This window comes from Trachurus trachurus (genome assembly GCF_905171665.1).
Source record: "Trachurus trachurus genome assembly, chromosome: 5".
NCBI classification, from domain to species: Eukaryota; Metazoa; Chordata; class Actinopteri; order Carangiformes; family Carangidae; genus Trachurus; species Trachurus trachurus.
The window spans coordinates 3,979,994-4,005,135 of record NC_139896.1 but is presented as its reverse complement, the minus strand read 5'-3'; the positions used below and the strand labels follow the sequence as shown (position 1 = coordinate 4,005,135).

Below are 25,142 nucleotides of genomic sequence, written 5' to 3'. Positions count from 1 at the left end.
AAACATTCTAAACTGTCAGCACGGCCACAAATTAAACTCTAGACACATGATTTTCTCCAGTTTTGTAGCCACACTTGTCTTCTGGCTAAAATTCTGGTCAAAAATGCAAAGAGACTTAAATAATCATTTAAAATATTTTTTAAATGCAGCCAGGGAGCTCTCTGCTCTCATTCAGCCCAATGCATTTTTTTCACAGCAGCAGGAGAAGGAGCTCAACTTTGTAACTTGCTGTTAAGTGCTTTTTAATTCGTTTTAATTCACCAAAAAATAGTCACAGGTCACAAAAAAGTCCCCTTCTTGCTTGGTGTGGCTAATTTCTGCACTTTCCTTACTTTTAAAAAAAAAGCAGAAGCCAGTGATCCTCTTATCGAAGGTTTTCTTTGCCCCTCACATACTGTCTGTGTCTGTAGCCAAGTGGTTAGCTCACTGGGCTCAAGACCTGGAGGTTCCTGGTTCAAATCTTGCCTCAACAACAATTATAGTGAATTATTTTCCCAGTCGTCCTCTGTTGACTTCTGATAACTTGCTTCATGTTGAAACTGCTGCTCTCAGCCTGAAATTCACAGACATTTTCATTGTAAGTCATTCAAGCTTGACTCAAGCGTTCTTGGTGTTGACACAGTGCGTTTCCAACAGGTGCAGCTTTGGGCTCGTTAACTTCAGAGTGAGACAGAGTGCAGATCATTAACAGACAACAGTCTTTGCAACTGTGTGTACACTGTGGCCTAGAGGCAGAGTGAAAGTCTACTGACCATGAGGTTGTGGGTTCGATTCCTACCTCGGTCAAACATTTGTATGGTGATCACTGCTTGCACTATTTGCTAATTCTGCAACAGCGTTCAGCTGCTTTCAGCATTCACATGCATTTCCATCAGGAAATGCTACTTTATCTAGTTCTACTCCTTCTCCTCCTTCCTCCTCCTCCTTCCTCCTTCTTCTCCTCCTCCTCCTCCTCCTCCTTCCTCCTCCTTCTCCCCCTCCTCCTCTCTTTTATTTATGTGTGTGTATGTAACTAGCACTGTCTTTGACCACTTTAGAAAAACTGGAAAACGTATCTGACGTTTAAATCTAAAAATCTCCTCCTCCTCCTCCTCCTCCTTCTCCTTCTCCTCCTCCTCCTCCTCCTCCTTCTCCTCCTCTCCCTCAGTATGGCTGTGACGTCCGTTACCGTGACGCCCAGGGCCAGACGGCGTTGGCCCTGGCCCGCGGCGCCGGCAGCGCGGAGTGCGTGGAGCTCCTGCTGCAGCACGGCTGCCCCAACGAGCCCTCGCTGCCGCCGCCGCCGCCGCCCGGTGGCATCTCCTCCTCCTCCTGCTCCTCCTCCTCTTCCTCCGCCGCCGCCATGGCTACCACCACCACGCTCGGCTACGCAGCAGCCACAGCATCATCATCATCATCATCCAGCTTTCCTGTTGCCATGACGCCCGGCAGCCTCACGGTTGCCACGACACTCAAGATCTCGCACAAGAGCGGTGGTGGTGGCGGCGGCGGCACCAGCTTGAGCTACAGCACCTCGAGACGTGGTGTGGTGTAAAGTGTTTGTCCGTGTGTGTGTGTGTGTGTGTGTGTGTGTGTGTGTGTGTGTGTGTGTGTCAGAGAGTGCGTGTGTGTTTGTGTGTGTGTGTGGGATGGTAATCACACAGACACGCCGAGTCGTGTGCGTCTGTCTGCTTCTACTGATTTAACCAAAACAAAAAGAGATTTTCTTTTTTTTGTTTCTTTTTTGTTTCTTTTCTTCTTCCTGACTACATGTGATGATGTGGCGTTCAGAGGTCGTAGGAAAGTTCAGCACTGTGTCGGCGATCCATGTCTCCTCCTCATGCAGTCGATCTCTTTTTCTCAGAATGGAAACCTTGACTTTGTCCTCAAAAAGAAAAAAAAACAGATGAAACTGAGCATCGGAGGTAAAGAACTGCAATAAGTTTACGATCTGAAAGACGGACATCTCTGTCGAACATCCATTCTTCTCTTTCTTCCTCTTCTTCTTCTCCTTCTTCTAAACTTTATTGACCGCGAATGTTTTCAATTCAGAGTGCGTTATTATTATACTGTGTTACGTTCAACACAGCTGGTTGTTCTGTGCATAAATAATTATAATAATTATAATAATAATAATAATAATGATTATGATGATAATGTTGTTGTTAAAGTTGATTTAAAAAAAAAAAAAGATAGAAAGAAAACTTTACAAAGGTTGGAAAAAGAAAGAAAAGGCTGTTTTAAAGATAATTAAAAATAACTGTATAGAGATACATTGATTTAAAAAAAAAAGAAAAAAGAAAAATACTATAATAATATTCTAAAAAATTTAGAAAAAAGTGCTTCATTTTCCAGATTGTTATTGTATTAATTTGTACAGTTGGTTCTGTGTATAAAACTCAGAGGAGCTTCTCTCTTTGTTTTTTTGTTTCCTTTGATTAACTCTTCGACATCAAGACTGAGATTTCTATTTCATTACGTTTGCATCACTGTGAGTGTGTGTGTGTGCGTGTGTGTGTGTGTGTCATGGCGGCAGGTCGTCCCCATGGCGACTGTAATAACTTGTAAAAACAAAGAAGTGACAACATGCCTCGATGATTTTTGAATGTACATGAAAACAGATGGTTTGAAGTTGATTATTCCAGATGTTACTGTTTTTTTTTATTGTTAATATTATTGTTTTTTTTTTTTTTTTAAATTAACTAATAATATTCCTGCTGTGACTAATAATAGACATTGAAAGTAATAGGTTTGAATAGATCAAAGGTTCTGATCTATAAAACTGGGCCTTTGAGAGACTTTAATTATATTTTACAAGTGGCTGAAAAATCAACATGAACTAGACGAATGTTGCTCAAATTAATAACCTATTTAAAAGAAAAAGATATGAAAAAAAAGATAGAATAAGACATGAAGAACAAACCCTCCTGCAGAACTGTATGTGTTTTTGTGTTGATCTGATCTGAAGACGACGCTGAGTGTATCCGTCTGTGATGTAAGCATCTCTCTCCATTTGTATTTTTTTACTCATGCGATGGTTCATAGATTCATTATCAATACACCAAGGCTACTGCCCAAGCTGTGTGTGTTTCTGGTCAGAGGTGTGTGTGTGCATGTGTGTGTGTGTTCATGACATGTTGGAGCTCCAAGCAGAAGATCTTCCATTTTCATATAGAAACATAAAGATGTTTGACCAGATTTCTTTATTTCCAGACCTTTTTTTTTAACCCTCTGTGGTTCAGGAGCCACAGTGAGTTTTAAGATTTGACAACCGCGGTCGAATCGGTATCAGATGGATGGAGAATATTGTTGTGTCAACTAATATAGATTACATTTAAAAAGCCAATTACCTACAAGAAAAAGAAAACCAACATTCACTTTACATTCAGTTTCAGTGAGAGCAGCGTTTTTTTTTTTTTTTTGCCAGAGCATCAAAGTTTGAGGTCTTCGATATAATTTGGACAATTTTGTATCAATTAATTTACCCCAATGGGCTTTTTTAAGATATTGAATTTTTATTTTAGGGGGAAAAACATATTTCACCCCTTTTTTTTCGAGACTTTGCTAATCACTGATAAACTATCGATCGAAAACTGATGGTGGCGACAATTAATGTTTTTGTCCATATGAATGTTATTATCCAACTGCCCTGAAGCACTGAATGAAACACACAGTTTAAGTATAAAAACATAAACAAAAAGTGTAAATTTTGTTCTTTCTACATTGTTATCCAAATTTAAACATGTTAAAAAAGAGTGACAGTTATCACAGCATTAGCGGCCAGAGATCGACCGATATGGTTTTTTCAGGGCCGATACCAAAGCCTGATTATTAGTAATCAAGGAAACCGATAACCGATATTTAGAGCTGATATTCATGTGCAGTAAAAAAGAAAACTTTGGTGTCAAAATGTAGATTAACACACCTGGGATTGGACTGAATACTATTATACTGTTTGTTTGTCTGTTTGTTTTTTTGTACACTGTAAAAAAAAACTGTGATAAAAATACCTTACATCTTTGTAGAATAACACAAACTTCTACACAGATAAGAGCCAAAGGACCGCGTTTTGAAATAAATTCATTTTATAGGGTATCGAATTAAAAAAAAAAAAAAACGCCCAATGCAGATTATCGGAAAAAATGCTAAATATCGGCCGATAATCGTTTGACCCCCTACTTCATCCCCACATTTTATTGCTCACAGACTTGTCATGTCATGTTACTTTTTCTCAGTGATATTTTATTTAAAGAATTAAAAGGGGGCATCAAAACAACGCCAGATTAACTCCCTCCAAATGCAGCAGGTCCATGTGTGTCTGTTCCATGATCCTCCATGAGATTAGACTGAATACCGTTTGTTTGTTTCTTTTTTTGTACACTGTAAAAAACTATGTGATAAAAAGACCTTATATTATCTTTGTAGAATAACAAAATCTCTAACACAAATCAGAGCCAAAGGAGCACGTTTTAAAATACATTTATTTTATCAGTTATCAGTTAAAAAAAAAAGAACAGAAAAAACATCCAATGCCAATTATCGAAGGAAAAAAAAAAAAAAAAGCTGATTATTGTCCAATAATCGGTCAACACCCTATTTCATCCCCACATTTTATTGCTCACAGACTTGTCATGTTACTTTTCTAAGTGATATTTTATTTTTTTTTAATTAAAGGGGCAGTTTGAGCACCCAAAAAAACAAAAACCCCACCATACCACATACTGGATTCAGTATACTACATACTGTACATAGCCTAAATATACATGCAGATGTGCAGTAGGTCCATGTGCTTCTGCTCCATGATCTACTGTAACTCTGCTCCGGCCGTTTGAATGTCTTCTACATCACAGCAGCTCCGTCTGCCTCTGACCTACTTCTTTCTTTCTAGGCTGAAGTCATGGACTCATTTTTTATTTTTTTTTATTCCATCGCACCATCTCTGAGCTGGTTTCAGTCTCATGTTAGAGGGATTCCTGCAGGTGAACGCATGTGATATAGATATATACATATATGTTGATGTTCAGGGACTGTATTAAAAAGATAAGGATTGCACTGGTGACAAAGAATAATAACAGTATACTGTATAGTAGATAATACAGATTATATTATAATCCAGATGATTATTATAATATTTACTGAGTGCAGTTGCAGAGATGTTTAGAAGATATTCAGATCGAGTTCAAATGAATTTGAGCCTCATAACCTCAGTTTATTTATATTAATATATAAACTGTATGTGCTTGTTAACAGGTGAATGCATGAAGGAGGAGGAGAAACTCCAGAAATCCACGTCTGTCATGTTTTCGCAGCTCAACAACACCAACCAAGTGTTTTAGTTACAGTAGCAGTACAGTTACAGTTACAGTTACAGTAAAACATGATTTTTTTGGATATTGTCTTAAAAAAGAAAAGTGAATGCAGGACAGAAGATTTCAGTGTGATAGTGTGAAACATTGTTATTGGGCTTTTTAATGCGTTTTTGAACTTCACTGCTTGACTTTAAGTGCTGGTGTTTTATCTCCTCGGCCCATTTTGGATAATTTTTTTATATGAACAACACAAACACAAAGTCTGGTGTGTGTTTGGTGTGTGTTGTGTGTGTTAGACTAAACTAAACTGAGATACTGAGAGAAAACAATCTATCAAAGAGTGAATGTACAGTGATAATTATAGCAGAGACGATCAGTTTCTTCATCTTAAAATAAAAACATTGTTTCCTCTCCGCTCACGGTTTAAAGCAACATTTCTGTGGTCATGTCAGTTTTTTCTGTTTCTGTTTTGTTTCGAACTCGGCTGCTTGTTTTGTTAAAATCCAGATAAAATCCTGTTTCTCCTCCGCTGCCTCTGTTTGTCCACTCAGCTCAGAGAGAAATCCTCTTGGTAATCGTATCAGGAGGAATGTGTGCCAGGAGGACGGGGACGGAGGAGAGAGGACTGAACAAGGACAAAGACGACTTGTTTCATCACTCAGAGAGTTTTTAAAGGAGCAGGTGGAACGGTGGATCAGTGATTTAACTTCAAAAACACATTTAAAATCCAGTTTAAAGGGATACGCCAACATTTTTTTTTCATGTCTTGCCTCACTCCCGAGTCCATGACCAGCAGATAGACACCATCCTTTCGACTGTGCGTGCAGTAACAAGGGAGATAGAGCCGTATCGCCCGTAATTAGCTTAGCTCAAACACTGGAAGTGTATAGGTAGTGTTAGCCTGCCTCCTACCCGAGCTGAAACCAGCAGTCAGAAGCTGATTTCATTTTAGCTCTAAACTCTGTAAATATATCACTTTATCCACATTTCAAACATGTTTAGGTGAGAAAGTAGCCGTTTAGATCAGCAGTGTGTCGTTAATTTGTCTAAATACCAGCTGTTTACAATTTTGTTGGGACAAATTCGGCGCTACTCAAGCTAGCCGTTGTGACCAACGCACTTCCGGTTACTTTCACAAAATAAAACACCTGTTGCCCTTTACATACAGAAAACCATGATGATAGAATTTGTGCTTTTACTTTGAAATAGGAAGCTAACCTACCCTCGATGTAGCTAGCTTGAACCAAAATAAAGCGTGTTTGCTTGAACCCTCCGTTTTGACCGATCTCGTCCCGTTAGCGGCATTTGACCGCTCAAGATGCCTTACCGGAGAGTTTTGTCAGCTCTGAGACGAAGATCGGCCCGCCGGTTTCCGTTTAGAGTTGCTGAAGAGTTTCTCTGATGACTTTAGGTGGAGGCAGGCTAACACTACCCATACACTTCCAGTGTTTGAGCTAAGCTAATTAGCGGTGCGCCAGCTCTGCCCGTAGCCTATCTCCCTTGTTACTGCACGCACAGTCGAAAGGATGGTGTCTATCTGCTGGTCATGGACTCGGGAGTGAGGCAAGAAAGACACAAAAAAAATTTTTTTCGCGTATCCCTTTAAGGTGCAAACAAAAGAGTTTATTTGCACCTTCATCTATTGCAGCTCAGAGAATAAAGTTACCAGTGTGTGAAAATAGTTTTAATAAACTTAATTAGCACATACATGATCATTCATTCATCAATAAACAACATTTCCAATAGTTTTTACTGATTCATTCAATAATCAAACAGAAGATGTTGCTGATTGTGCTCTTATTGATTCTGACTGCAGTAGTGCAAATTGATTTTAATTGATCTGGTCCAGATTATTCCTTTATTCATAGAGTCAGAAATTTATATTTATTTAAAAGCAAAACCAAAATTTTGAGATACATTTTCTAGGGATGTATGATGACTCTTTTGTTTGCACCGCTGATAACTTCCTGCTTCTCATAACCGATAACCCATATACCGATAACATTTTTTATATTTTATGTACTGTACACACCTGAGGTGAAGAAAGGCTGAGATGTAGTGAGTAAAGATGAATTGAACATTACAGCTCTACTTCTGACTTAAAGCTTCACTTGGTAACAATTATTCAGTCATATTTGCTGCATCTGTCACTATATTCTGACATTAAATGGGTCATTTAGGACAAATTCCAACTCTGGCTCCACCTACAGCCTGGAATCGAAAGAAAGTGCTTGGCAGAGGTTCATAAAGGGACCTGACGGTGTATTGTCTGGAAATTTACTTTCACTTTCGTCAACTTACCAACTGTAGCTTTAACCAAATAATAATAATAAATGACTCTTAAATCTAAAAATCGACATTGGTTTTGTTTCAAATCAACTTAGAGAGCAAACGACGGACTGAAGTGAACAAAATCAAGGCAACGTTGGCGAATTATAATTGGTTCTAGTAATCGACAAAAAAAATAATTATCTGACTTATCTGTGTGTTTTGCTGATAATTATAATAACCCCCCCCCTCCCCCACTGGACATTTATGTTTTATTAGAGATGTTAACTCCTCCTTAGCTCCTGCACATCTGTATTTCTGGCTGTCACTCAAAGACAAAGTGCTGCTGCCAAAAAAATTATAAGTGTGTGGCAAGGTGAAGAGGGCCCGGGCGGGGATTGAACCCACACCTCCCGGGGAAGAGTCATGCGCGCTTGCCAGTCACCCAAAGGGACATCCCCTTGGCCAAGTAGCCAGGGCACATGATCAATTGGAGGCATAGTGACAGGAACCTCAACTGTCACATCTCTCCCCCTCTTTTCACAAGCACGTCCTCGTGCTTCCGCGCAGGCTGCCACACATATTAGGAATCCATGGACCCACCCCTAGTGCTACATGGATCCTGCCAACAACGCCAGAATGTGGCAAGGTGAAGAGGGCCCGGGCGGGGATTGAACCCACACCTCCCGGGTAAGAGTCATGCGCGCTTGCCAGTCACCCAAAGGGACATCCCCTTGGCCAAGTAGCCAGGGCACATGATCAATTGGAGGCATAGTGACAGGAACCTCAACTGTCACAAGTGCAAAACAAAAACAAACCCATTAACAGTGACGACGAGTTGCCAGGAGAAGTTTTTTCTTCCTGTTTGCAAATTACAGCTGTTCACTTCACTTTAAAATAATAAAGGTGCAGCAGCAGCAGCGGAGTGAAACCCTCAGATGAAACGTGAAATCACACATAGAAATCAAATGAAACAGTAAATTTGCTCTTGATTAAACGTGGTGTGAAGTCCAGCGCGTAGTGAGACTCCTCTTAGGCGAAGATCTTTGCGATGAACTCTCTGAATCGTTTTGCGTACTGCTCTGGATGAACCGTTGAGATTTCTGCTCCAGCCTGTCAAAATAAAACACAGAGTTTAAATGACAAGACAAGGAAGTGAAAATAAAACATTTGGAGATGGAAGCGTGTGCGTAGTTCTGCATGCAAACTGTAAAAGCGTCTTTATTAAAGAGCAGTGATGTGATCTCTCACCCCGTGTTTGACAGCCTTGGCAGCGTGAGCAGCTTTCTTCATGGTGTCGTACTGTGTCAGCACGTCAATCAAACCCATGAAGTACACTTCTCTCTGGGGCGCGCCTGCACAGGGAGAGAGAGATGATCCACAGTGATATTATTGATCTGCAGGTATGATCTCTTCTGCTGCAGCTCAGCGTGAAATGAACTCCGGCTGCAGTAGAGCCAGAAGCCTGTACACTGCAAAAACTCAAAATCTAACCAAGAATATATGTCCAATTTCCAGTCAAAAATGTCATTTCTAGTCAAAACAAATCTAATTTTACCTAAAATGACACTCATCACATAAAAAGTAGCTTGTTTTTTAGACACATTTTACTCATTTCAAGCAGATTTTCACTTGAAATAATCTGACAGTGGAGCAAGTTTTTCTTTCTTATTACAAGCACAAAAATCTTGCTTTCACTGGCAGATTTTTCTACTTATTTCAAGTGAAAATTTGTTTGAAACAAGTGAAAATGATCTAAAAACAAGTTAATTTTTAGGTGGTGAGTCTTATTTAAAGTGGAAAGAGATTAGTTTTGACTAGAAATGAGACATTTTGACAAGAAATAAGACAAATATTCTTGGAAAGATTTTGAGTTTTTGCAGTGTAACCTGCTTTGAATATATTTTATAAGAATGCATGGGGCTTTTATTCTGAAAAGCTACGTCCGATTACTCTTATGTTTTTTCTCCAGGTCTGGTGTCTCCTCCTCTGTGTCTCTAACCCTCCTCTCCTCCATGTGCATTAATTTGTTTCCAACAACAAAGCCGGTGAGAAATCAATCCATGGAGCTGTGGATAAGGTTATTTATCATCTACCATGTTACCATGTGTATATCTGTGTAGTCTTATCTGTCATCAACAAGACTCACTCCCTTTCCGTTCAGGCTGCCGTACAAACATGGCGGTGCAAGATGGCGACACTAAAGCAAGACCCTTGCAGAGTAATCATAAGGCTACGAAAACCAAACAGATTTGATTTTATATCGATTGTACACTTGAACAAATATATTCATGGGTAGTATATTCAGATTTTGCCAATAAATCTTCTAGTTATTATTACACACTGGACCTTTAATATCAATCTGAATTTACAGGAAACACAGTGAAAATAACCCCCCAAAATTGTGGGCTTGTACTTTTTAATTTTACACGAACTTGAAAATGATGTTGTCTTTTTTTTAAGTATATTTTGGGGCCTTTTATGTCTTTATTGGATAGTGTAGTTGAGAGAGACAGGAAATGGGAGGCAGAGAGGGGGGGGGACGACACGCAGAACAGGGCCGCCGATGTGGGATTCGAACCGGGGCCGCCTGCAGCGAGGACCACAGCCTCAACACATGGGGCAGGTGTGTTAGATCAAACTGAGCTAAACACCACCCCGCAAATTATGTAATCTTGACTAAAATACGTGAAAATGTAGGTTAGAACAGTTACTTATCACAATTTTGTTTTGGAAGTTGGCTTTTATTTTGAAATCAACGTCTACTAGCCGACTATATATTGCCCGTACCAAAACAAAACAACATGGCTCCTAAGCTTGAATGTGTTTTTCAAAGTAAAAGCCGGCTCGTGGGGAGCGTGCCTATGTTCCCACAGCCTTAGGTTCCCTCAGCCTTAGGTTCCCTCATTTCTAAGGTTTTTTTTTTTCTTTCCAAAATTAGGCCCTATGTTCCCACATTTCCTTTATCATCATTTTGCATCAGATTTTATCCCCATTTCTCCCAATTTGGTAGTCAGTTACACCCAACCTATTATCCAGTAGCAGTTGACTACAGATGTAATGTAGCTTTTAGCTAAATCTGGGAACATAGGGCAACTTAGACAACAAACTTCTACAGTAGTACAAATAGTGTTAGTAGTAGTAAACAAAGCATTAGAAAGTTTGTACAGTAAGTACACCAGGAATTCCGGACATTATTGGGGTAATTTAAGATAGCCGCTTGGTAATGTAAGCGCCATGCGGTTAATAGCGGTAACTCAACCACTGTTTGAGCAAGGGAAAACAAGCTTCTGGGGGGGGGGGGGGGCGTTTGGCTCGAGGTCATAGTGCAAAGGCTCCTAGGTTGAAATTACTCTGAATCATCCGTTTAAATGCGGTATAAAAATAAAAAAAGACTTGACTTAGAGTTTCATTTTGAGAAAATTCTTAGAAATAAGAAAGATCTTAGAAATGAGGCAACATAGGGCTGTGGGATCATTGGGCTGTGGGAACTGACCCCGGGTCGTGACCTCACCTACGGCGCTCTGGACGGCGTACACGTCCACGTACGGGTCGAACTCCCCGGGGCCCATGGGCTTGTAGGAGTTCATGTAGCCGGCGATGCCTTCAGGGGACGTGGAGCCGGGGCCGAAGGTCGTCAGGCCGTTGGCCTCCTCCGCCTCCTCGTCGTAGGACGAGTCCATCAGCTCGTCGCCGTCCTCGTCCTCGTCCTCGTCCTCCTCCTCCTCCCTCTCCGCTCGCTCCACGTCGTGGATGCCTAGCAACAGGCTGTAGTCCATCAGCCTCATCTGCACCAGGAACTGGAAAGAAGAAAGAAAAACATAGTAAAGTAATCAGACATTATGATAAGGTAAAAAATAATACTACTACTAATAAAAAAGTACTAATTCTAATAATTACATAAAGGTTTCAGTATGGGGTGGCGCGATCGTAGCGAAAATAATTAAAGTAATGGCAAACAAACACTGCATATCTCCAAAATCAGGCAGGTTTCCAGGATGCCAAGTCGCCTATCATTGTAATGTAACAAGTGCCGATGAGAACCGGTGTCAAAAAGGAAAAAAGGAAGAAAAAAAAACAATCAATCACGGACTTCATGATCGATTACCATGGCAACGAACGAAGCTTCGAAGCTTCGATTTTTTTGGGTCAGCCCTACTTAAAATATAGACTTATTTAATTTTTTTCGGAACAATTTCTCATGTCGGGGCTTCAATACAAGAGGGACATTACAGACGAGCAGTATGGAGGTATCTGGATGTTTTTTGGTGTGTCTTTTTGGACGAAGAAAAGTGAGCTCCGTTCTCCACCGTCATATGGACATGCACTGCTGCACGGACCCCCGCTGTAACTCAGAGAAGCCACGGAGGACTCTGAAACTTCTCCCAGCCCTTAGTCCACATGAGGGGGAGGAGATAATGAGTGAAATTAGAATTTTGGGTGAACTATCCCTTTAACCAGTTTCTTGTAATTTGTTTAATTAGTGCTATACTCTTATTATTAAAAACAAATATATACAGTATCTTTCTTCTTGATGTTTTCTGGTAGTTTTCCAAGTAATAAAACTAAAGGGTTGTTATTCACAGAGATGCCAAAAATATTTGATAATTCTCTAACAGAATCTAATAAAAACCATCTAAAACTTTACAAGACCTAAATATTGGTAATATATATATAGTTTGTTAGTTTTTTACCTCAGTGTCTCTGATGAGTTTGTCCATGATCTTCTCTTTCTCCTCCTCGCTCACATAAACTTTCTGCATGTTGTTCCTGAAATCCACGTCCTTGTAGGTGGGCAGCTCCTTCACCTGGACACACACACACACACACACACACACACACACACACACACACACACACACACACACACACACACACACACACACACACACACACACACAGTGAATATTAACTGTATGAGATTGAGCATAAGAAGAGAATTCACTCAGTTGAGCACAGGGTTCATTTGCATTTTTCTCATTATCAGCCTTTTCCCTTGTTTCCAGTCACATAAAAGTCAAATAATATAACCCTTCCCCACACACACAAAAAAGAAAAGAAAAATGTTTTCCAGATTTACACAGTTTTGCAAAGATCAAAGGTTTCTGCAGTTATTTAAACTCCATCCATTCAACCAGATCTTTTACAGCAGTTTATCTAGGTCAGAGTCGCTGCGGGCCAAACACGGGCGTCTGATGTTGTTTCAAGTCCTTTGATAAGTGATTTTACAGTGAAAACACTGCAAGAAAAAAACTAAACACACACACACACTGGTCACACATGCACAAACACAAACAATTGTAATCAGATGCAGCGTGGGAAGTGTCATTTTCACATTTGTGGCACAACTGCAGCCAATAGCGGTTTATTTCAGCGAATCAAAACATTCAGATCGGATAAAAATGGATGTTTCACTCGTTTTCTGTGTGATTTATAGAATAATATATGAAATATGAGGCTTTAGTTTTGTTTAAAAAATCATCTGTCTTGACAAACAAGAGGCATGGAATTGAAATGAAGACGGATATCGAATCAAAAGGCATTCTGGGAAATGTAGGATTCAGTAAATCAGGGTTTGGAGTTTGACAGTTTCTCATGCTGCGTTCAAGACAAGTCAGAACTCCCAACTCAGAAATTTACAACTTCTGACAGGTTAACTTATTAAAATATATGCAACAGCAATTTATGTTTATTTTGGAAGCCGATGAAGATGCGTGAAAATATCGGCAAATAACTTTAGTTACAATTCCCATTATCAAGTCGGAAAATTTGAGCTCTGAGATGATACCTGAACTTGTAAACACATAAACACATCTCACCTTCTCTTTAAAACTCGCTTCACGTGACACCAGAGAGCCCTGAGGAGAGAGAGAGGAGAGGATAATCATCACTCTGCTTTACTCTGGTTCATTTTAATTCATCACAAACCTCTGAAACATGAATCATATGTGATGAAGGTGTTAGTTTAAAGGGATAGTTCAACATTTTGGCAAATTGGCCCCTTTGCCATAATCCCTGTAGTCATAGCAGTAGGTTTGTTACCTTTAACTGTCGATGCAAGCTATTTTTAGAACGGCGGAGCAGAGCCGTGAGCTGCTTAGAGCTACGCTAATGGGATTTTGAGGTAAATACAGAGACTGCTTGCTGAAAAACTGTCCCTGAAGGCAACACGCATCAGCGGTTTTGCATGAATTTCCCTCTAAAACAACTCTGTCTGGTAACGTTGTGTTATTATCTCATAGTGTGGTGAATGTGCAGCTCACAAGTTGTCCACCAGAGCGTTGTGGAGTTGTTGGATTGTGTATTTGATGAGTTTGATGAGGGAAACCAAGAAATCCCATAATGAGCCTCCGTAGCGTAGCTCTGAGCAGCTCACGGCTCTGCTCCGCCGTTCTAAAAATAGCTTGCACCGACAATTAAAGGTAACGAACCTACTGCTATGACTATAGGGATTATGGCAATGGGCCAATTTGTTTAAGTTTATGACATAAAAATGAACCAAGATATAAAAAAATGAACTTTTATTCTTTTGATGTCAAAATACAAAGAAATGAATCAACTCTGAACCAAACATGTCAGAAATTAATGGGGTTAAAACTAAGTAGACTGTATACCAGCAGTGTGACCGCTGGCTGCTGCAGGTCGTACCTTGAGGTCGTACTTCCTGTGGACGTGCAGTCGGTGGCTGAACATGTTCCTCATCACCAGCAGGTAGGTGTCCTCGCTCTCCACCGTCACTCGGTACATCGCCAAGAACTGAGGCAGCAGCGTGCTGCCGTGGCAGGTGACGATGTGCTGCACACAGAGAGAGAGAGAGAGAGAGGACGATGAAGGAGTGAAGGAACCATGAACAACAGTGAGACAGAAATGAAGGAGCTCATCATTATTTTAACATATACAGTATATACAGTACATCCACTAGATACATGAAGATATAATTCTATAACATATATATTATTCCCATCATAAGATTTGTATTTCTACATCTGTGAAATAACAACATTATAAATTTGATCCTATGTGTTAATACTGTACTATATATGCATTTATATTCAATCATACATGCTTATACATATTTTTCACATACATTTGTAATGACTGTCGTTTATATTTCCACATACTAACATATGTTGAAGGGCTTTGTTATAGGTATTTATCATGTAGATGTAGCCTATATCAAATATGTGTACAATAAAAGCATTTAACGTGTGCATAAGCATTAACTACATTCATAAGAGATTTTTATTGGTAAAACTCTACATGACATATATACTGTACAGTATATATTAGTGACATATATCAAATGACAATAAGAGACTTCCTATCTATACTGTATATCCTGAATTTATGAAAAAGACATGTTATACTGTGTGTATAATAACATAATATATCTAAATATACAAAGTTAAATGGTCTAGACATACATGTTGTTCCAATTTCTAATTGGTTTCATAGATAATGATTTAACCCTTGTACATATTTCATGGTTTCATTCATAGTAACTCAACATATGTAAATATCTGACATTTGCATATGAGTAAAGAACGAATGTTTTTCTGATTGGGCCTTTCTCTGTTTGTTCTCATGCAAATGGACCAACGACAAAACAACAAACAGCAACGTGTCAGAAGAAGAAAAGAAAAAAGAAAAAAACTTCTGTTAGGACAAAAACAAATCCAAACATGCTGCATCACACTCATCTTTGTTTTCGAGTTGAAACAGGAAATTAGAAATTGTTTTGCTTGTTAATCTGTATTTCTAATTAAGATTTTTTAGAATTAAAAATAAGATCCCGGATCATGTCAAAAGAAGAAAAGAAAAAAAGCCTTCTCCTCTTTTAGCTCTGATGTCTCTGCCATGGCAACCTGAGAAAAAGAGACCACTTCTCTTCTAAAATACATGTGGCCAGTATAATTCACCCCTCCCTCTCTTCTCTCCGGTCCGGTACCTGGTGATACTCTGACAGCAGGTTGTGCATCTCCTCCACCTCCTCGCTGGAGATCTCCTTGACGACCAGCGTGCGGTCGTAGGACGTGAGCAGCAGCCCGTCGCACGGCCGCTCCTCGTCCTTCAGGGGCGGGCTGCGGGCCAGAGACACCTGTTGGTCGAGCCGGAGGAGAAAAAAACACGGTGAGGCCTTCAGGGTCCATCACACTGAGATCAAAGCTTTTAAAAAACCAAAACCATCTCACTGGGAAATGAAAATCTGAGCTTCAACATGTAGAGAAATTTTGTCTTTGTGCCTGAAACAGACAGATTCAGGTCAGCTTCACTGTGACATCATAAAGTTCTGCAGAAACACACTGGACAGGGGGCGGCCATGTTTCCTGCAGCGATAAACTATTTCATTAACAGCTTTTCCCCCATTAGTAAAATTTAACTTACTTCTACTTTATTATATGTTTCTCTTTTCTGGGAAAGTGTTTTAAGCACTTTTTTTTATTATAGACTTTGTGCCTTTATGTGTCTTTTAACTACTAGACTCCAAGAGAGTTTATGCACCTTTGGTTTATGCACAAATGGCAAATAAATCTTCTCTCTTGTTAATTACAGATTCACAAGTAAGAGGAAGTTAAAAACCGACGCTCTCTCTCTCTCTCTCTAACCATGTTTCCATCCAAAAGTGATTCGAATCACTGGGAAATGCACATTAAAGGGGAATTGCCTTTTTTACGTTTTTGCAGCCTCTAAATAACACATTATCTGCAGAGAAACTCCTTCATTTCACCAATATTTAGTTCTGATAGGCTAGTGCTATTCCCCTCTGAGTCCGGGGTTAGCTGTTATCAACATCCGGGGTCTGTAGGTTGACCTACTGACCTCTGACCTGGATGATGTCATCTCTGAGCGCCGCCCGGCTCATTCTGATAATAATCATTCTGCTTCGGCATTCGGGTCCATTTTTATCTCAACTAGCCGGAGCTTTAGTGAGTCCAGGTTGAGGAGAGGAAGCCTGTGGAAGCTGAACTTCATCCAGCTGCTCATTTTGTTCTGACAAGTCGGAAACACGCAGAGACGAACCGTAGCATTAGCGGTAGCAACAAGCCACGTGGCACGGCGCTCAGAGATGACATCATCGAGGTCAGAGGTCAGTAGGTCAACCTACAGACCCCGGATGTTGATAACAGCTAACCCCGGACTCAGAGGGGAATAGCACTAGCCTATCAGAACTAAATATTGGTGAAATGAAGGAGTTTCTCTGCAGATAATGTGTTATTTAGAGGCTGCATTCTGCTGCCCTGCAGGCTCATTTCATCAAGAACGACTTGTAATGACACCAAAGTTATCTGGGGGAGGAAATTATCGCATTTTATGCTAGAAATAAGGTCCAGATTGTAAAAAACGGAAATTCCCCTTTAAAAGAAAATTGAATCCTGTTTGTTTCTATTAAAAGTATGGACCGTCATAATTCTCCGATGCGATACTTCTAGATGTGACATCTAAACAGGCTGATGGAAACATGACTTCTCTCTCTCTGTTTTAGGAGGATTCTCTCTCTTCGAGGTCTTGCAGGGTGACTTTAAATTGCACGTGCAGCTTGTCTCACTTCATAACCAAATGTGCACTGAGCAGCCACCTGCCACATGCAAATATCACACAAAGAAATGCAAATTCAGAAATGTCCAGTTTTAATACAGGAAATAGCTTTATAAAAAACCTTGAAATGCTCTGAGGTTTGTTTGTTCTGTTTCTCAACCTCCTGCGCTGACTTTCCTCTGAACTATAAAACATGGATCATTCATCATCATCACGGTGCGTTCACTGTCCTACTCCTACCCACCTGGTAGTCCTGGTCCTCGATGCCGAAGCGCTCTCGCAGGTTTCTGAACACCTGTGGACAGTACTCTTTGAACTTGAACTGACCAGGAAGATTCTCCCTGAGGGACAGAGAGGTTTACTGAGCCACAACAACAACTATTAAAGGGATAGTAGCATTTTTTTTAAAGTGGGGTTGTATGATCTACAAATAGCCCCTAAGTACTTTAATTGCAGTAGAAGACTCTCTGCACTCCTCCTGTTAGCAACGCCAGCCCATAATAGCCCTGCCCAGAGATTTACAACATACAGTGTTGTGAATGGACCCAAAGAAACGGCCTATTTTCGCGGCCTAAAAGAGGTTTTACGTGAAAAAAATACACAGTTCCATTGTTCACTATAATATAATTTTTTCCAGCCCTTCAAAGTGCAGGAAAAACGCAGTTTTTATTTGGACCAAACCTCTTTTAGGCCACGAAAATAGGCCGTTTCTTTGGGTCCATTCACAACACTGTATGTTGTAAATCTCTGGGCAGGGCTATGGGCTGGCGTTGCTAACAGGAGGAGTGCAGAGAGTCTTCTACTGCAATTTAAGTACTTAGGGGCTATTTGGAGATCATACAACCCCACTTTAAAAAAAAATGCTACTATCCCTTTAAAGCTTCAATATCACAAACGTCTAATGCACAACTGGAGGTTTTGTTGTCTAAAACACAGCTGATCAGAGAAGTCCACGCTGTTTTGTTTCTCTTACTCATGTACTCATTCAAAATAATCATCCTGTGCACGTTGTCATTGTTGTCTGTGTTTAAATTATTCATGCAACTTGACTGAATTCCTCCTACGTAGCCGAACTAACACACAGCTGTTTCTGAAAAAAAAAAAAAAAAAAATCTCACGAGGCGAGAAAAACATATTTTTCTTTCCCTAAACTCTGTTTATAAGTCTTTACACAACCTGGATTCCTGAATGGATTAAAGGATTAATGAAAGCCACTCAAGTTTTTTTCTTTCTTTCTCAGGCTCCATCCTTATAGAAACCAGCAGACAGACACACACAGTGAGTGTGTATACATGATATGGCACCGCTTTCCCATAAATACTAATGATTGTGTGTCTGAGTGACGCTGCGCTCTGTGAGCCCTGAAACATCTTCAACACCAGTTCATTCATTCATTATTCCTCGTCTGGCACCTATTAACGCTGCTGTTACACAACCTCCGAGGGCAATTACTCTGCATTTCCCAGCTTTTACTGCAGCAGATCAGTCTCTCTCTCTCTCTCTCTGCATTCAACACAGTGACAGTATCGCATATTTCAGCCTGTCATCCATCATCATCCAACCAGCTCAGATGTTTCCTTTCATCTTTTCTTTTTTTTTTGTTTGCCATTATTGTTAGTAGGAGAAGCTGAAGCTGTGGGGGTGTTAGAGGAGTATTGTTGGTGCAGAGAAAAGCTCTGTTGTTCTGCGAAGGGGTCTGCAAGTTTCTGATAAGCACAAGCAGGGAAATAAATCAGAGGAGCAAAACACAAAAACACACAAAGACACAAACAACAATAATCTGTGCAATTGACAGCAGGAAGCAGCAGGATGCAGAGATGCAGAGGGAGTCTTGGTACTTGTTGAAGAGGTGGTTGTTGACTTTTATCTTGGTGCTGGCTTTGAAGTTGTCCGGAAGCAGCATGACGGGCACGGGCACCTGGCTCAGGTCGTTGATCTGCGAGGAGCAGCGGAGGAACAGTTGGAGCAAGGTGGAGGGAAAAATGACCACTTCAAAATGATCAGTTTCTCTCGGTTTTACTATACAGGTATGTGTTTAAAGGGACAACGAGGAGTTTCTATTTGGTTATAAAAAAGTCTCACGTTAATGTGGATGAATCTCCGCTACCCACACTTGTTAATGGGCCCATTTTCGATAAATATATCGTTTTGTCTCTATCGTTATTTTGTTATTATTAGTGGTGGTGGAAATGCTGGTCGAGCCAACCAGCGTTTCTTTACTTTCGGTTTCGTGGCGAGTCATGAGAATAACGCCGCCGAATCGCTGTTTATGGTGGGGACAACGACGTCTTCCAACCTCTGACTTTAATTCTTGATGAATGAAAACATGAGTCTGTCTTGCGCTGGTCAAAGAATTTCACGGTGCGGAGGCTCATAAATGTAGTGTGAAAACGCTTCGCTTTTCCAAAACTCCTCATTGTCCCTTTAAGGTAAAATGAACAAGCCACTGAAAACATTTCTCCTGAATTTTAAATAAAAAATATTGTCATTTAGACTAGAGCATTTATTTATTTATTTGCAGAAAATAACAAAAAAGTTCCAGTGTTTTTTCAAACCTCAAATAATAATAACAATGCAAAAGAAAACATGTTCTTTTTCATTTTTAAACAACACTGCAAAAAATCAAAATCTTACCAAGAATATTTGTCTTATTTCTAGTCAAAATGTCATTTCTAGTCAAAACAAATCTCATTATACCTAAAATAAGTATACATATTATACATTAAAAAAGTAGCTTGTTTTTAAACACTTTTTTTTACTTCTTTCAAGCCTATTTTCACTTGAAATAAGTAGAAAAATCGGAAAAAAAATGTTCTTTCTTATTACAAGCACAAAAAACTTCCTTTCACTGGCAGATTTTTCTACTTATTTCAAGTGAAAAATTGTTTGAAACAACTGAAAATGAGTCTTATTTAAAGTGGAAAGAGATTAGTTTTGACTAGAAATGAGACATTTTGACAAGAAATAAGAAAAATATTCTGTAGTTTTTGCAGTGTAACATCGGTGGGATAATCACATTTTTAATTGCAGCAGTGGTTTGGTTCATGCAGGTGGTCAACTAAGCAGTGAGATGAGCTTGTGTTGAAACTCAATAGACACTGGAATCGAACAGCTGCCAAACATGTAGAGAAGTTGATTATTAGTAAGAAAACTCAGTCGTGGTCTCTTAGTTTCTTCCAGAGCTGTAGGCTACTGTAGCTACTTGACGCACCTACCGAGTGGTTGACTCCCCACATCAGCACGCTGAGCACCGGCTCGCTGGCCCGGAACACCTCCACCTTCTGCTGCACGAACTGCTTCTTCTTGGTTTTCCGCTTGGACGCCACCGCGATGAGAGGACTGGAGGCGCCGGCGTGAGGAGAGGACATCTTCTACTTCTGCTTCTTCTACTTCTTCTAGTGGTGTCCAGGTATGTGAGTGTGTGTGAGAGCGTGTGTTTGTGTGTGAGCGGGGTTTCCTCTGTCACCTGTGTGTGTGTGTGTGTGTGTGTGTGTGTGTGTGTGTGTGTGTGTGTGTGTGTGTGTGGAGTCCCTGGGTATGTAAAGCAGCTGCAGCCGGTCAGTCCGCCTGCTGGCGCTGTGTGTGTGTGTGGACCAAACCAAACTCCTGCTGGAGACTTGAGTCCAACAACAACAATGACACAAACCTGGAGCAGCTGTGGAGTCACTGTGGTGATGCAACAGGCAACAAAACAATAAAACATAGGCCTACACACTCATTCATTCATGCATGAGAGGATGGGAGTGACTCTGTTTATACTGGAGGATTGAAATATTCAGATAAAAACATATGTATTCACTATTTACAAGTAAAATCCTATATGGAGAATCCTATTGTAGTGAATGTGTCTAAGTAGCCTATTTACATCATTAAAAACATGAAGGAACAAAACACCTCAGTCAGGTCCAGCAGCATACAGGATAAATAACATTACAAATAGACACTATAATGATAAATACCTTAAATAAATAGTAATAATACAGAAAAATACAGTAGGCCTCTAAATAACATTACAAATAGACACTATAATGATAAATATTTGAATTAACCTATAGAATAAATAGAAATAATACAGGTATGTGGTGATATGTCACGTACTGTATATCACAATAGTAGCTATAAACATCCTCCAGATATATGAAGATATCTGTTCATAACATAGATTGACTCGTATTTTCATATACTTTTTAAAAATATCTACAGTATATGATAGAAGTTTTTATCTTTGAAACAACATATGTAGATAAAGATTTAATTTGCTTATGTTTTTCTTAAAGGTCGAGTCTGTAGGTTTGTTCATTGCAGTTTGTAAACACAACATTCAACATTCAGAAGAAAACGAGATACAGTTGGAGTGAAGCACTTCCTTTTCCTCTCTGCTAAGTGTGTATCCTCCTCTATTTCTCCTGTTGGCTTGATGGCGTCCGGTCTCTGTTTTGGTGGTCATTTTAATACAAGCCCACTGCGCCACACGTCCAACTTCACCTGCTCTGTCATTGGCTGAGGGAAAACAAACCAACTCCGCCCAGAAACCTCCCGACTTCACCAAAACATCAATATACAGAAAATCTGCAGACACATTCACCACCACACATTGGTAGAATAGAAGCCCATCTGTATCCTACAGACTTTACCTTTAACTATGTCTTTCTGTTTCTTCTTTCTTCCTTAAAGGGATACGCCAACATTGTTTTTTTACGTGTCTTGCCTTACTCCCGAGTCCATGACCAGCAGATAGACACCATCCTTTCGACTGTGCGTGCAGTAACAAGGGAGATAGAGCCGTATCGCCTGTAATTAGCTTAGCTCAAACACTGGAAGTGTATGGGTAGTGTTAGCCTGCCTCCACCTAAAGTCGCTAATTAGCTTAGCTCAAACACTGGAAGTGTATGGGTAGTGTTAGCCTGCCTCCACCTAAAGTCATCAGAGAAACTCTTCAGCAACTCTAAACGGAAACCGGCGGGCCGATCTTCGTCTCAGAGCTGACAAAACTCTCCGGTAAGGCATCTTGAGCGGTCAAATGCCGCTAACGGGACGAGATCGGTCAAAACGGAGCGTTCAAGCAAAGACGGTTTATTTTGGTTCAAGCAGCTACATCGAGGGTAGGTTAGCTTCTTATTTCAAAGTAAAAGCACAAATTCTATCCTCATGGTTTTCTGTATGTAAAGGGCAACGGGTGTTTTATTTTGTGAAAGTAACCGGAAGTGTGTTGGTCACAACGGCTAGCTTGAGTAGCGTCGAATTCGTCCGAACGAAATTGTAAACAGCTGGTATTTAGACAAATTAACGACACACTGCTGATCTAAACGGCTACTTTCTCGCCTAAAAATGTTTGAAATGTGGATAAAGTGATATATTTACAGAGTTTAGAGCTAAAATGAAATCAGCTTCTAGGCTAACTGCTCGATTTCGGCTCGGGTAGGAGGCAGGCTAACACTACCCATACACTTCCAGTGTTTGAGCTAAGCTAATTACGGGCGATAAGGCTCTATTTCCCTTGTTACTGCACGCACAGTCGAAAGGATGGTGTCTATCTGCTGGTCATGGACTCGGGAGTGAGGCAAGACACGAAAAAAAACAATGTTGGCGTATCCCTTTAAACATTTTGGAAACATAATATTAACATACTGTATTTACATTAACATACATATTTAAATGAGCTAGACATGTTGATATATGACGTGCTGTACACACAAAGAGGTTAAATATTATGTTCATATATTCCATTTGCACGAGGTCCCTGCAGCATCAGTGAGACAGTATTAGATGATGAAGTGTCAGTGTTGCTGCTGTAGTTTCTGATTTCAGACGGTTTGATGAACAGGAGCAGCAGATAAATGTGACAGGTGGTGAGATGAGATGACTGATGGGAGAGAAAAACACAAATCTCCTGAAGCACACACACACACAAAAAATCTGTTTCTGTCTCTGGACTGTTTGTGTGAAATCAGAGTTTCAGACTTGTTTAGAAATGATGATCTGCTGCTCAGGTTACACTGCAAAAACTCAAAATCTTACCAAGAATATTTGTCTTATTTCTAGTCAAAACAAATCTCATTATACCTAAAATAAGTATATTTATACATATACATACATAGTTATATGTATTATTGTTATATACATAAAAAAGTAGCTTGTTTTTAGACACTTTTTAACTTATTTCAAGTCTATTTTCACTTGAAATAAGTAGAAAAATCTGATAGTGGAGCAAGTTTTTCTTCCTTATTACTTCCTTTCACTGGCAGATTTTTCTAGAATTTGTTTGAAAGAAGTGAAAATTATCTAAAAATAAGTTAATGTTTAGGTGATGAGTCTTATTTAAAGTGAAAAGAGATTAGTTTTGACTAGAAATTAGACATTTTGACAAGAAATAAGACAAATATTCTTGGAAAGATTTTGAGTTTTTGCAGTGTACGATCTTAATGTGGAGCTTTTTTGAGTTTGGAGCAGAGTTTCCACCTCATATTGTTTCATTTGAAGGATTAACGAGGCCTGAGGATGTGACAGTGTTTCACACAGGAAGCGAAAGACCAGAAAAACACATAATTTTGCATGTTTTTCATTGTTAGTATTATTATTATTTTTTATCAGTGTGAGGTGCTTTGGCTCCTGTTGCAGTGTAGGCTATAGGTGCCTCGATGCTGCAGTGTAAGTTATTATAAATATTTGTTGTGCAGCTGTAATGAAACACCATCCTTCACTGTCAGGTTGTGTAACTGCAGCCAGAAACATGTGTTTTCTCTGAGAGGAGTCAGTCTGCACAGCAACAGAGATTAAGAACAGGAGCTTTAACAAAAATGCATGTGATGTGTCGTCTTCTGTATTTTGCATTTTGTGTTTTTTCTGTTAACTCCAACCATGCATGTTAGTAAAGGATCAATATCTGTGTGCTTTTACTTCTCAAACAATCAAACTCCATGATTTTTTCTTTCTTTAAATCTTTATTATAACAAGTCAGAATCTCAACAACAAAACAGATGAAGTTTTTTTTTTTTTTTTTTTATATATAATACTGTCAATCTGTATTGGTTCGTTTTCTTCTGAAACTTTCTCCTTCCTTCTCTAAATCTAAATAATAATAATAATATATCAAATAATAATAATAAAAACAATGCTGCCATTTAAGTGTGTGCTTAGAAACATTAAGATTTCTAGTGTTTTTCTTTTTATGGACTATTCAACGTATCAGAAATAACATAATAGCATAAATAAAAGTAACATAAATTATTACATCTATGGGTTATGTACAGGAATTACAGTAATACAAATGCAGTGGTTTCAAAGTAAGAAAAAAGAAATACTGAAAAATATATAAATATGACTGAATAGGTACAAAAGACTAAACTACACCTGAACCTTAAGCATGATATACTGTAAAACAAAAACAAAAAAACAGTTCCTATGAAACTTGTCATGAGATAAAATCTATAAAATCTTAAAACTTTTTTTTTTTTTTAAAAAGCAGCAGCAGCTCCTCGAGTCGACTGAAGTGTCGTCGTCGTCGTCGTCGTCAGGATGATTTAACCCTCCTGTTGTCCTCCTGGGTCAAGGAAGGAAGGATGAAGGGATAGAAGGAAGGAAGGAAGGAAGGAAGGACAAAGGGATAGAAGAAGGTAGGAAGGATGAAGGGAAAGATGGTAGGAAAGAAGGAAGGGAAAAGGGGAGGAAAGATAGATAGATTAGGGAACAGATTGGGTTAATTGGGTCAAAAAAGAAGGAAGAAGTAAGGACGAAGGGAAGGAAGGAAGGAAGGAAGGTAGGGAGGGAGGGAGGCAAACAGGTTGTGAGATTGTGGAAAGAAGGAAGGGAAAATGGGAGGAAAGAAAGATGGAGGGAGAGAACAGATTTGTTCAAGGAAGGAAGGAGAAGGAAGAAGGGAAAGGAAAGGGAAGAAAGATGGAGGGAGAGAACAGATTTATTCAAGGGAGGAAGAAGAAGGAAGGAAGAAGGGAAAGAAGGAAGGGAAAGGAAAGGAAAGGAAAGAAAGATGGAGGGAGGGAACAGATCAGGTCAAGTGGATCAAAAGAGGAAGAAAGAAGAAGTAAGGAC

General features: G+C 39.6%; 2 protein-coding genes across 2 annotated transcripts in view; one reads left to right on the top strand and one right to left on the bottom strand.

Annotated features, from left to right (window-relative positions):
• LOC310985599 (arf-GAP with GTPase, ANK repeat and PH domain-containing protein 1-like) overlaps window positions 1-1,534 on the top strand; it is a gene marked incomplete at both ends in the record, with an annotated part of 44,475 nt that extends 42,941 nt beyond the window's left edge. The window contains 2 exons of the mRNA XM_083971216.1: window positions 1,148-1,291; window positions 1,334-1,534. Of these exons, the coding sequence (XP_083827342.1) occupies window positions 1,148-1,291; window positions 1,334-1,534 (345 nt within the window). The remainder of the gene's footprint in view (window positions 1-1,147; window positions 1,292-1,333) is intronic.
• Window positions 1,535-8,588: 7,054 nt separating this feature from the next.
• LOC310986102 (phosphatidylinositol 5-phosphate 4-kinase type-2 gamma-like) lies at window positions 8,589-20,461 on the bottom strand (the record flags this gene model as incomplete). The annotated part of the gene is made up of 10 exons (XM_083971867.1): window positions 8,589-8,669; window positions 8,808-8,911; window positions 11,071-11,356; window positions 12,251-12,364; window positions 13,376-13,414; window positions 14,205-14,351; window positions 15,505-15,654; window positions 17,338-17,434; window positions 18,932-19,029; window positions 20,309-20,461. 10 exons carry the CDS (start codon window positions 20,459-20,461, stop codon window positions 8,589-8,591), a joined length of 1,269 nt encoding a protein of 422 aa, XP_083827993.1.
• Between the last annotated feature and the right edge of the window lie 4,681 nt (window positions 20,462-25,142).